The sequence below is a fragment of the Tachypleus tridentatus genome, chromosome 10, assembly GCF_004210375.1.
Source record: "Tachypleus tridentatus isolate NWPU-2018 chromosome 10, ASM421037v1, whole genome shotgun sequence".
NCBI classification, from domain to species: domain Eukaryota; kingdom Metazoa; phylum Arthropoda; class Merostomata; order Xiphosura; family Limulidae; genus Tachypleus; species Tachypleus tridentatus.
Window position 1 is genome coordinate 51,748,986 of NC_134834.1, and position 14,270 is coordinate 51,763,255.

A 14,270-nucleotide genomic window follows, 5' to 3' on the forward strand; every position below is an offset into this window, starting at 1 on the left:
TTGAAGAGAAAAAATAGGTCTTTTCTAATTCCTTTAGGCATAAACAATTGGGAAACAACACTTTCTGCCCAGGAACAAGAAAAAGTGAAAAAAAATTGATATATAGTGTTATGAGCAAAAAATATCATTAACAGTTATAAGTAAGAAAGTAAGAAAAGTATATTTAGTTAGCCATATATGTTAATAGGTTTACTTTTAATTTTGGTCTAAGTATGTAGCTTGCTCTGAGTAGAAGTTAATATTAATGATAATCTTTCCCAACTCTTGTTTTATATAATTAATTCTAAGTGATTTCAAAGATGAGTGTATGTGTTACATATTTTGCCAATAAAGTGCTTCTTCTTGGTGTCAAATACTTTATATCATCACAAATATTACAAGATAGCTATGACTATATTAAAGTAAAAGTTTAAGCCACATTCAGCACATCAGTGTGTATTAAAATGAAAAATCTGTTTTATTTTATTCACACTTAAGTTATGCATTGTACATGTATAGGTATATCTTCGTCATTAGTTGCAAGACCATCATATTCAGTTACAATCAATAATTTCAGCATCTTTGGAATTGTAGTCAATGAAAAAATGATCTGCACTGAAGAAAGCTCATGGGTACACAAGGTACGTCCTGAGTTGAATATAGAATATCAAGTGAAACACTTTATTTGTATACTTATTGTCTTACAAATTTGAATATATTTGCTAATTACATATTCTGCATACATAGTTCAATATAAGTTTTACCTGTGAAATATTCTACTTTAATTTATTGTCAAATAAAAACAACATTAAGTTGTGCAACTCTATTAAAGGTACTTACGTGTCAAACAAATTCAACAGCCAGTTTAAACACATGTCTATACTTAGAGGTTTGTTGACTAAAAATCCTGGTTCACTGGATGCACTCTCATAGATTGTTGAGAGACATGTAATCATCTCTGTGATGCTGATTAACTTATCATTCTGAGCTCGAAGACCATGCTGATCAAATGCATTGATGATGTTATTTAAGTCCATGAAAACTACTGAAAAACAGATACAACAATAACTATAACAAAACAAATGTTTTATTCTAATAGTTAATACCAACTGTAAACTTGAATTGTATAATCTTATCATTTTGATGGCCCCTAAATTTCAGATAGCAAATAACATTAGTATTTCCAATTAATATTAGTTACATCTAGTAACAGAAACATACACTCAGATACTAATATTGTTACAAATTTAGAAACTTGTACAAACAATACTACTCACCAAGTACAGTCATTACATTTCTGACACAGGGTTTGGGTATTCTTTAATTTCAAGACGCTTTCTGGATTTTAGATTCCTTTTAGAACAATTAAGTGCTATCATTTTATTTACTACATTTTTCATTAAACTTGTATATATATATACAATATCAGACATCTCTTTTTATCCACACATGATTATAATTGAGTTTAATGCATTAAACGTGGCAAACGTAATTTAATGGTAACTTCATGTGTACAATAAACTCTGAAACATGTTTTGTTCATGTAGAATTCAAGATGTGTATATAGAGCATCAGACTATAAAGACAAACATAACCTGTCTACTTTTATTTCGCCACATATTAATGGCTGCCGACAACCTGACTGCACACAAAAGGAACGAGAGCTAAGGTGAGACGTTGTAAGAGGAGAGTGGAGAAGGGATAGGTAACCTATGGTCTTAATATCAAATTATTTATCACTATTATTTATTCTATGTGCACTTTACTATGTACAATTGCACTTTACTGAGTACAATTTCTACTTCATTACATTTTGGTACTTATTCATGATATGATATTTCTTGAAGCAATCCAAACAAAATCCTAGCCTACCCTCCTTGCAGACTGTAGATACTTTTTCTTTTGTCACTTCTGTAGAGTTGAACTGAAGCACACATGATATGTCATCAGTTTATGGTGCCCATTATCCACCTCTGCGTGTGTCAGAAAGTGACAAGTAGCCCATTCTTTGGTAAGGAATCCAACAGCTAGATTCACATTCTGCTGTCCCTGGCCTGATGTAACAGGTGTTCCATATTTCTCAAAAATTTGAAGTACTACATTATAACTAAATTCATTTAGTTTCATTTTTCCAATTGTGACCAAGTGTACATTATATGCATTGTGAATGGTGACATCAAACATAAATAGTTTGTGATACCATTTTTATATTTTTCTCACACTCTCTACTCCTTCAATCTGGGAACCACTTTTGTCAACAAGCTTCATGTTCTCTGTATGGTCAATCACTGTATCTGGTTTCATTACAAGTTCCCAAGTTTTATAATCCACCTTGCCAGTGTTGCATTTCACCTTTGTGAAAGGTGGTGGTCATTTTTGCATCACATTTGTCATGCCAGTTCATCACTAGTATTTTACCTGACTTTATTCACTCACACTCACCATGTTGCATTCATACAGTAAATTATGATGCGTGTTTTTGGTTTTTTGCATGATTCCACATGTTCAAGCTTTCAGTGCAGGCATGAAATTACACTAATCTGATGATAGATATCAATTATCAGTATACCAAAAAAATGTCATTTTCCATATACTTTGCCATTAGTTCCTTCACCACAACACCAGAAACTCCAAGATGGTCATTATGGGGGATTTCAGTGTCAGTACCTGTATAAACAATAGCATCTAAGATAATTACAGTTTCAAACCATCAGAGAAGAAAAAAGGTTTTATTCGAAATTGATGGCATTTTAATGGTGTATACTGCTGGAAAAATCCTACCTTTGAACAAAACTAGAGATTAATTGATCAATAGCTTATGGAATGGGGAAAAGAATTTGTTAAATCTTGAGGTTATCATAGCAAACACTTCTCTAAGTTTCCATATTCGATCATTCTCAGATGAATATTTACTACCATCAAAGTGTAAAAACCTTAGTAGAAGAAGAAACTTTACCTTGTTATGTATTTTCCAAAAATTGGGTTCCAATTAACAAACCAATTTTTCAATAATCATGGAGCCCATGTTTCTTTACAAGGGACACCAATAAAAATAGGTAAAAATATTCATACAATTCCTGCACACGTGTCTACCTATCTATGAATGCAAGACTTAAGCATGAATATGAAGTTATCTACAGTTAAGACAGAAAGTGTTTGTACCCCTATGTCCCGAGTGTTTCTTGCTCATAACTTAAAAAAGTATCATGATTAGGCTAATAGAAGTATAGTATATTATAAATATTATGCTAACACACATCTACATAAAGTTTTATGTAAATTAAACGACAAACAAACTGTTTATAAACAAATAAACAAACATAGGAGGAGCAGAAAGTGTTCATACAGTTTAGAACGTGTGAAAAAGTGGATATTCCTATAAAAATTTTGTTTAGTTTGGCAAATAAACTACATTATACCATTCCAGAACTAGACACTGGGTTCATAATTATTGGAATTTAGCCATCAAAAAATGTACTTCTGGCAATTTAGCACCATCTCCATCATTATCTGCTTGGTCATCATGGCAAACAGGAAACAACTGTCCAGTGATTTAAAAAACTGAATTATTGTAAAATACAAGTCTCGTGTGTCTCTTTCTGGTATTGCTATACAACTTAATATGCCAAAATCTACTGTTCAAAGCATAATTGCAAAGTTTAAGCTTACAGGATCAACAGCTAACCTCCCTCGTTCTGGACGCACCATCAAAATTCCAGAGAGAACCAAGAGGAAGGTTCTCAGAGAAGTTAGTAGGAACCCTCGTTTAACACCTAATGACATGCAGAAACTGGTAAGGAAAACTGGGGTTGAAGTAAGCACCTCTACAGTTATGAATATGTTACACTCTTCTGGGTTCAAAGCATGCCGTCCTCATAGAACTCCATATTTAAAGCCTGTTCATTTAGAAGCACGTTTGAGGTATGCAAAAAAGCATGTAGATAAAACCTTTACCTATTGGAAGAGTATTCTTTGGTCAGATGAGACTAAAATCGAGCTTTTTGGCCATAATGATATTCACAATATTTTCCGTAAGAAGGGGGAACGAAATCTTCCAAAGAACACCATCCCTACAGTTAAACACGGAGGTGGCTCAATCATGCTATGGGGTTCCTTCAGCTCTTCTGGTGTAGGCAGCCATCACAACGTCAATGGAATCATGGAGAAAAGAAGAGTACGTTGATATATTAGGCACTTATATCAAGAATGATGCTTGGAACTTGTGGCTTGGATGTCTTCCAGTACGACAATGACCCTAAGCACACATCAACATATGTGCAATCCTCGTTGCAGAAAAACCATGTAAGTGTTCTGGAGCAGCCATTACAGTCACCTGATTTCAACCCAATTGAAAATGTTTGGCATGAGTTGAAGACCACGGTTCATCAGCATCATCTGAAAAACTTGCAAGAGTTGAAAGCCTTCTGTAAAGAAGAATGGAAGAAAATACCAGTCGAGTTCTGTCAAATGATCATGGAGGGCTATGAGGAGATATTGCACCAAGTAATTCACCTGAAAGGCTACACAACTGACCATTAAAGTAGATGCACAAACACTTTCTGCCCCTCCTATGTTTGGTTATTTGTTTATAAACAGTTTATTTGTCGTTCAATTTACATAAAAATTTATGTTGATATGTGTTGATATAATATTTATAATATACTATATTTTCATTATCCTAATCCTGATACTTTTTAAGTTATGAGGAAAAAACTACTCACAATGCAGGGGTATGAACAGTTTCTGTTGTAACTGTACTATGTAACAGTAATATTTGTTGGTTTCTGCAACAATAAATGACATCAATTCCTGGCCAAAGATGTCCTAAAAATAGTCATGTTATTTTACATCATCACCACAATGCCATTCCTCAGTCACATCTGAATACTGAATATCTGGCTGTAAACTCTAACCATTGGTCCACACAAGAGGTACTATTTATCTCTCTACCAACTGTCTTTTATTTACAATATTTTTTACCTGAACCACCAGTACAGAAAGAGGTTGATGGTACAGTCTCCTTATCACAGTAAGAGATATATGTACCTTCCTTGATGTATGAGACACAACTGAGTGTTAGGGAGAGCATAAGTAGATAGAAGAAAACAACGTGTGACATATAAGATTCTGTATGGTTGTAAATGTTGGTGATCACTTGAATTATGGGGCATAGAATTGTGAACCTTATATGAGGATTGTAGTGGATAATAGGTTAACTACTGTGTACCTCATCAACATTGATGAGGCAAGTACTACCACCCCTATCCAATATATTCTAGCCCTCACATTTTATAGCCAACTGAAATAAATAAATTTGGTGAAATCAAGCTCGACCCACAAAGAAAGAAAATGGTACAGTAGAAGCAGTCAAATGTCAGTGAATGCCTTTGTGAAATGAGGAAAATTAAGGTTATTCATGAAACAAATTTGTTGTGTATTCATAAAATTATTGGTCAAAATCAGAGTAACAACTTTTAATATACAAAAAAGCCAATGCTTTTTGGTAACACACTACATTCCAACAATAACTTAATACATAACTTAATATTGTTATTAATATATGTACTGAAATTATAAAATGAAATGCATGGATAACAAAATTAGAAAATATTTATTGATTTCTTAATTTATCTCCACTAATTAAAAAGAATTGTTTCTATTGAAAACGTTAGTGATAAAAAAGAAAACAGCTTAATTCAGAAATGACTTAAGTTTAAAAATGAATTGATAATTTTTGTTTCATGATAAATTTTATAATTTAGGTAATACCACACTATCTCAAACACTCACTACACTAATAATTTTTCATGACACCCTTTTACCCTTGTCACTAAAATTGTAATAGGCAGACAGTAATTGAACTATTCTATCTTGATAAATGCATTTTGGCTTTTATGACGTCTCATATTTCGAGAAATCAAGAACAATGTCACACGATACACGTTAGCTTTTATACAGGTTAGGTAAACACTCAACATACTAAACTCATAAAATGGCTATATATATTAAATTTTCCTAATACATAAAACAATGTAGGGAATATATTTGACTTTGTAGTTAATATGTATGTCTACAGTATTTTCATAAATGATGCATTTGTATAAAAATTTTAAATGAATAAAAATAGTAAAAAATAACTTTATTTCTAGAAATTGGTACATCAGCTAATTAAGAGTTCATACTTCCAGATGTCAACATCCTCTATACTAGCACAAATAGCTCCTGCTACCATTACAACACAACCCTCACTTTCAAGAATTGGCATATACAAACCCCAATACACCAGCAAGTCAGTGAGAAGATAGGATGGGAAGTGAGTGAAAGGCAGTAAGTACATATCAGAAATATATTTTCAGTGTTAGGAAATATTAACTTCTGAACAGAACCACCTCTATTCCCTTATAAGTAGAATCACACATTTGAAAGGTGGAGGGGCCAGTGAAGGTACAAAACAAATAATCAAACAGAAAGTGGCCACTATGAATAAAGCAGCTATCTCACTCTTAAAACACAAGGCACACCTGTGGAGTATAGCATTACTTCTAGAACAGGCATGCTCTTCACCCAGTAAAAAAGACACATAAGGCAAAAATAAAGATAATATATGGCTAGAGCTAGAAAAACCATATAGCAACAGGCCAAGTAAAGTCAGCCCAAGCAGAAAACATCCAGGAATTGTTACAATGTATTATGCCAAGTGCAGTCCAAGAACAAAAACAAGATGGAAACATCTTGCATAAGTTTGTGTGTCTCAAGACGACTGGTGTGGGTATTAAAACTTTTATTGAAATAAGGTAGAGAACAACATTTCAACCTTCTTAGGTCATACATACATTTTTACTTCAAGTGGGTTTCTTACCATCATAAAATAATTGCATGAGTTTGTAAAATCAACAAGACAAGCATAGTCTGCACAGAAAAACATCCAAAGTAAATGTCTTGGATTTGAAACAAGATAGCTCTGTCAGGTCCACCCAGGAAAAACATCTGGAAGAAGCTTCTTTTTATACATTGGTAGTTAGGTAGGTATTCAGTGTTTATCGGTACAAAGCTACAAGGCTATCTGTGCCAGACAAGATGTGGTACAGTATAGATATAGGGCAATTAAGGTAAAAAGTAAAAGATGTAAAATTAAAAACTGCCAGGAAGACTGAAGCAAGAAATACACCATTGCTGTCAGTCACCTGAAGTTGGCCTTTCCAGTCCTGGATTCAGTTAAAAAAATAAAAACTAAAATGTGTAAAATTAAGACTTGCTAGGAAGACTGCAGCATCAAGATCGAATTTGCAGTCAGTCAACTGAAGTTGACCTTTCCAGTACTGGGTTCAAATCAAAATAAAAATTGAAATGTGTAAAAGAAATCATGGTAAAACATTCAAATGTGTAAAAGAAATCATGCTAAAACACTATATAATTCGATAAAAAACCTTACATTAAGTGTAGCAGTCCAATGGCTCTTAAAAATGTAAAAACACGAGTGAGATGGGCAGCATCACCTATAACATGGACCAAAGTCAAGGGCAAACCCACCTTACAAATATCTTTAAAATGGTGTCATCGTTCTATGTTGTAACGATGGCATGATAATAAAATGTGGATGATTGTGATCTGAGTGCCACATAGACCACACATTGGTGCAGCAGTACCAGATAAAGTGTTGAAAAACTGTGACCAATGTGTTCCCTTGTCAAAACAACCTCCTCTCTTCAATCCTTACAAAAGCAAGTGGGCCAAAGACCTAGAGAAGGTTTGATTTGATAAAGCTTGTTATTGTGTTGCTCATTTCAGGTTGCCTGCCATCTGGTGTACAGTCTGGATTTGATAACTGGACCATAGTCCATGTATGGAATGGGTACTGGGATGATAGATCCAGAACAGAGAGACTTCACTGCTCTGGTAGCCAGCTCATTCCCACAAATACCAACATGACCTGGTATCCAAAATAATTGGATGGAGACAGATGAGAGAGAAATATTGGCCAGTTTGTTTTTGATATTGATGAGAAGAAGGTGGTGACTATCATGGAATGATTCCAGGGCCAATAAACAGCTGAGTGAGTCCGTATATATTGTACAATTTGTATACTGCATTAGTTCAATATGATTTAGGGCATGAGAGATGGTATACAATTCGGCAGTGAAAACAGAAACTGTAGGGGGAGTCTGTGTGCCATAATCGAACTGTCACAAAGCATGGCAGAGCCCACTGAGTCACCCAATTTGGAACCATCTGTATAAGTAGAAATGGATGGATCATATGGATACAGAAACTAAAAGGAACAATAGCAGATTTTCTGTTACTAAAAAGTGTGGTCCATTGTGGTTGGAAAACACAACTCCAGGTAGGATGCTGTGGTAAGGATCAAAGTTTGGAAGCATACATTAGAGACAGTTGCAAATGGCGAATATATAGAGGGGTTCATGAGATTCTACATATATACTTTGCAGAGGAGAAGTACAAAAAGCTCCAATGCAAAGCCAAAGCTCCTGGTGATGGACAGGATCTAACATTTTCAATGCTGGGGTTCTGGAAGAACCATAAACCACAGATCCATAGCCAATTTTGGATCAGACAAGGGCATTTTGAGCATGGAGTATTGATCTGCTCCCCAAGAAGTAGAAGAGAGGACATGGAGAATGTTCAATGCTTTTAGACATTTGATATGAAGTTGCTTGATATGTGATATAAAATTTAATTTACAATCAAATATAAGACCTAAGAACTTTGCCTCAGGGACAACAGGAAGTACAACATTATCAAGAGTTTTGGATCTGGGTAGATATCCCATTCACAGCAGAAATGTATACAAACAGTTTTAGAGAGTGAAAGTTTAAAACCATTTGCTGTGGTCCACTTCAGTATCTGATTGATTGCAGTTTGTAGCTGCCATTCAATAAACCTCATGTTTGATGACTGACATGAGATGTGAAAGTCATAAACAAAAAGACCGTTTACAACTGTATGGGGGTAGCTGTTCACTGATGGCATTAATCTTTATAATGAAATGTGCAACACTCAGAATACAGCCCTGAGAGACTCCAAGTTCCTGTGGGAAAGAATGAGAAAGTGTTGAGCCCACACAGACTTGGAATTGGCACTTCATTAAGAATTGCTGGATGAAAAGGGGTAAGTTGCCACACAATCCATACGAGTGAAGGTCTAGTAAGATGCTATATCTCCATGTTGTATTGTAAGCATTTTCTAAATAAAAAAAACAGTAACAAGATGTTGTTGCCTCAAAAGGCTTCTCTGATTGATGTTTCAAGGCAAATTAAGTGGTCCATTGTAGAGCGTTGTCTTCAGAACCCACACTGAGTAGGTGAGAGGAGGTTGTTTAATTCGAGAAACCAAACAAAACGGGCATTGATTATCCTCTCTAAGATCTTACTGAGACAACTTGTCAAAGCAATGGAATGGTAATTCGAAGGAATCATTGGATCCTTCCCAGGTTTCAGAATTGGGAGTCTGATAGCTTGTCACCAAGCATGTGGATAGACAATTTCCTGCCATATTCAGTTAAAGACAGCTCAGAGAATAGTAAGAGAGTTTTGGAAAAGATGGCATAACATCTCATAATGTTTATTATCAGGTCCTACTGATGTATTGCCAGACTGATGAATTGCAAGTTTGAGTTCCATCAGTGTAAGAGGGCGATTGTAGTCATAGGAATGGTCAGTTCAAAAGGAAAGAGGCAGATGCTCTGCCTGTGTTTTAATGGCTAAAAAGGAAGGGGATAAGTTCCAAGAGCTAGATACACAAGAAAAGAAGTCCCCAAGAGTATTGGCAATGCTCTGTGCATCTGCAACTTCGTGGCCATCAGATATTAAGATAGAGAGGGGGCAGAGGTATATATTCCACTCACCTTCCAGTTTTTATCCCAAAAAACTTTTGTGCTGCTGGTTGAAGAAATGCTGGAGGTGTATTTAATCCAAGATTCCTTTCGGCTTTGATGTCTAACTTGCCGAGCGTGTGCATGGGCTTGCTGAAATGCAATGCGGTTTGAGAGCATGGAATATCTTCGAAACTTATCCCAAGCATGCTTCTGAGTTTTTCATGTAATAGAACAGGCAAAATTCCACCAAGGGCAGGGATGCCATGGGGAACGTGTCGAGGTTTCAGGGATGCATCAAGTAGCAGCTTGTATAATACTGTTGGTTACTGCTGCTATACAAATCATCTATGGATGATTTACATAAGATGGCAGGATCAAGTTCCAAGGGAGTAGTGAAAGAAGGCCAGTTGGCCTGGACCAACTTCCACTGAGGTACATGGGTTGGGTGGTACTGATCATTGCCAATCTCTCGTTAGATAATGGGAAAATGATCACTACTTTGTGAATTGATGTTATCCTTCCAGGAAAAGTGAGTGAGTAGCAAAGGGGAACAGACAGAAAGATCTATAGCTGTAAATGACTGACTAGGTGGATGAAAATATGTGTAAGAGACAGTACTGAATAGAGCCAGATTGTGGTTCAGGAGCATATGCTCTATGGCACACCTTCTTACATCAATACAGGAGCCACCCCAGAGGAAATTATGCCCATTGAAATCTTCCAAGATTAAAAAGAGGGTTGGTAGTTGCTCAATGAGGGTATCAAGGTCTGATTGATTATAATGCATTTGAGGTGTAAGATATAGAGAGTAAATAGTGATGGTACAACCCAAGGAGACACAGATGGCTACAGCCTCCAAGGGTGTGGTCAATGGCAGGGACTGGGTGGGCACATGCTGATCAACCAGCAATGCAACTCCCCCATGTCCATGTCCCACATATAGCCTGTTGTTCTGGTGTAATTAATAGTGTTTTATAGTAACTTTTTTTTAAGCTGTAGAAATGTTTCCTGCAAAGAAAGACATATGGAATGATAAAAGTCAATCAGATCTTTGATGTCAGTCACATTTGATTGGAAACCTCGACAGTTCTATTGGATTAGTGTGGCCATGTGTAATTATTTCAGAGGAGAAGACAGTAAAGAGACCTTTTGCTTATGACTGTATTTTTTTCTTTATTGGCTGTGGGTCTATCACCCTCTATGGATCTTGCTCTAGCTCGAATGGTCGGGTCTGAATTTATCGGTACACATACTAATGATTGAAAGCATGAACGAGTGGTTTGTTTAATTTTTGGGGTATCAAGAAAGGGAGACCCCATGGAAACATCTTGACTTGAAGAAGGTGAAGTTTGGCAATGACTGGAAGGTGTGGTCAGGATAGAGATGGAAGGAGACTAATTCGCGAACTGTGTTGATTTTGGGAAGTGTTTCATTAAGATTTGCTGGTGAAGATTATGTAGGGAACAGGGTAAGGTCTGTTTGAACTCCTACTGTAGCAGTAAAAGGGTTACAGCAGCATAAGTTCTGGACAGAATAGGTAATAATAATTTTCGAGTCTCTGTATAAGTGAGATTGTTAACTGTCTTGAAACGTTGTACTTCTTTTTCTTCTACCCACTTAGGGCAAGAGGTAAAGTAAGAAGGATGCATACCATTACAGTTTATACAATGTGGTTTGAGTTGGCATTTGATGGCATTATGATCTTTACCACCACAGTGGGCACAGGTCAAGGAATCACAGCAAGATTGTTTTGAATGACCAAATTGTTTTGAATGACCAAATTGTTGACAATGAAAACATCGCACAGGATTTGGAATATAAGGTTGCATCTTACAACTCAGATATCCTGCTTTTATTGTGGTGGGAGAACGTGGTACTGTAAATGTTAGTATTAGAACATTTGTTGGTTCCAGAATTCTAATGGATCCTTGGCTAGTAACACCTGCGAGGATCTCAGATTTGGGGACAGTCCTTAAATCTTTTTCAACTATGACTCCTCTGGAAGTATTCAAAGTGGAATGAAGAGTAACTTCAATGGGTATGTCTCCCAAGACCTTTGATGTCAGGAGGAGTTTGGAATGCTTTGATGAAGATGTTTCCACTGAGATGTCTCCCGAACGTAGCTTTTTTTTATCAATTTAGGGCAGCCAGCAAGCCCTTCTAAGCCCTTCTTTATAAACAGTGGGGACATCTGCCCCAAAGGTTTCTCACTTAAGGAATGCAAAATTAGGAATTGTGGGACAGATTCAAGTGGTGAGTTTGGCTGTACAGATTCATCAATGCATAGTCGTTTTTCAGTAGTCGGGTTTTCTCGGTGGTTTCAAGTTGTTTTTTTGTTTTAGAAGTATCCATAATAAATAGAAAAATTTTCGGTGCCCACTGACCCCACACACCATGGAGTCCTACAAGGGGACGCACTACAATGCCTTAAGGACACTGCAGCGACGCCAGGGTTTCGTGAGTACTAAACCCAAACACCAGTGTCAGACACAATGTCCACAACACCCGTTGTGCACATCCTATGCTGGTGCTCAGTTGACCCTGGCCCAAATGGACTAGCCAATTGATCCTGGGGGCCACCCTAAGACAGTCCGTTTATAGAAATTTAAGGCCAAAGTGGTGTGTTGGAGTTGGACCCCTCAATCACCAGGATTATCTCCTCCCCTTCACGGGTTACCACGCACGGGAAACACGCAAGTGGATGTTTAGATCCCAGAGGAGGTAAACTGTAAGAACAGAACCTTCTCTGGGAGGTCCTCTCACCACGTACAGGAATCCACATCGACGGGCCTTATACATTGGACTGTGTCAAATGTGGTTCATCTGGGCAAAAAACATTCATTGAAAACACCCTATATAATAGGGATAGTGCCATAAGTGCATATAATAGGAAGCATAATGATGAAAGCTCTCTTCTCATCAAATGAGTACATATGATTATCAGATTTTGTTGTAGAACAAAGCCACTAATGAAAAAACCTCCATGATCTACCACTCCAGTGACTGGGAACAAGAAGTGGCAACAACCTCTGTGATCCACTAGAAGAAAAAAAGAAATTGTTGGTTTGCATTTTATGACTCAAAGCAACTAGGCTATCTACACCAAACAACCTGTAAAAAGATTAAAAGTAAAGTAAAATTACTAAAATTCATAAAAAGGAATAATGTTAAAACAATTCATAGTCTAATTTTTGAATAAAAAAATTAAATAGCATTAAAAAGGCCATTGGCCCTTAAAAAATTAAAAACATTTGTAAGGTGGACATTGTCACCATTGACACTGTCCAGCATCAGAGGTAAACCTTGGGTTAAAACATGTCTAAAACTATGCCATCATTGAAAGTCCTGATGATGGCATGACAGTAAAACGTGGACTATTGTGACCCAAGTGTCACACAGACCACACATTGGTGCATCAGAACCAGATAGAAAAAAAAGAGGAGTTAAAACTGTGACCAACGCATAGTCTAGTTAGGACAACTTCTTTTCTCCCATCCTTACAAAAACAAGATGGCCAAAGTTTAATAGATGGTTTTTATCTGGAAAAGCTTGTTCTCATGTTCCTCACTCCAAATCGACTGCCAACTCAAACGGAGTCGAGCCTTGAATACAGGACCACAGTCTATGTAGGGAACAGCACAGCAGTAATAGTGCCAGAGCAGACAGACTTAGCTGTGGTGTCAGCAAGCTCGTTCCTGCAAATATCAATGTGGCCTGATATCCAAAAGAACTGTATACAAGAATATGTTAAAGAGAAATGGGCTAGTTGGCTATGAATATTGGAGAGAATAGGCTGAGAACTAACGTGAAGCAATTCCAGGGTAATCAGAAAGCTAAACAAGTCAGTATATATAGTATACGCATGGCAAACACGTTGGTGGATGTTTATATCCCGGAGTAGGTAAACAGAAAAAACAGAACCTTCTCAAGTAGGTCCCTTCACAATGTGCAGAAATCCACACAGAGGGGAAAAAGAAAGGGAAGATACATTGAGGATGGGGCAGAAGAACAACACACAAGAAACACTGCAATGGATGTTTGCATCTGTCTCTTTTGAAGAACAGAAAGATCCAAATTATAAGAAATCATAGAACAGTAAGGATAGTCAAAATTTCTTGTCTGCTTTACTCAAGTAATCTATGAGTGATGGTTCTCAGGAGATATACAGATGAATAGATCCACCACCAGAAAACCTACAGCTGTCTAACAGAGAACACCCTACCTTAACAGTATAGTAAGTGATACTACAAAACGGTTTACCAGACCTAACCAGGCAACACCTGTCGTCAAATTGGATCTATCCAGAAATGCAAATAAAAACAGTTGTTTCTAAAATTGTTAGAAATGATGTACAAGTGAGATCAATATGTCAACTTACCCCACAAGTGAAAGATGATACCTTACTGAGTAGCATACAGCTATATAATACAAATGTTGTGTGACAAATGTATTGAGAGTT

At 36.5% G+C, this 14,270-nt stretch overlaps 1 protein-coding gene across 13 annotated transcripts in view; it reads right to left on the reverse strand.

Moving 5' to 3' along the window:
* The window catches only part of LOC143229272 (dystrophin-like), a 147,802-nt gene that overhangs the window by 45,541 nt on the left and 87,991 nt on the right, over positions 1–14,270 (reverse strand). For 12 of the 13 annotated variants that reach the window (XR_013015771.1, XR_013015773.1, XR_013015772.1 and 9 more), the window contains exon 13: positions 820–1,024. Coding sequence is in view for 10 of the 13 variants with exons in the window: in XM_076461388.1 (XP_076317503.1) it covers positions 820–1,024 (205 nt within the window). In the remaining 3 variants the exon portion in view is untranslated. The remainder of the gene's footprint in view (positions 1–819; positions 1,025–14,270) is intronic. The other variant, XM_076461385.1, reaches the window with a different exon arrangement.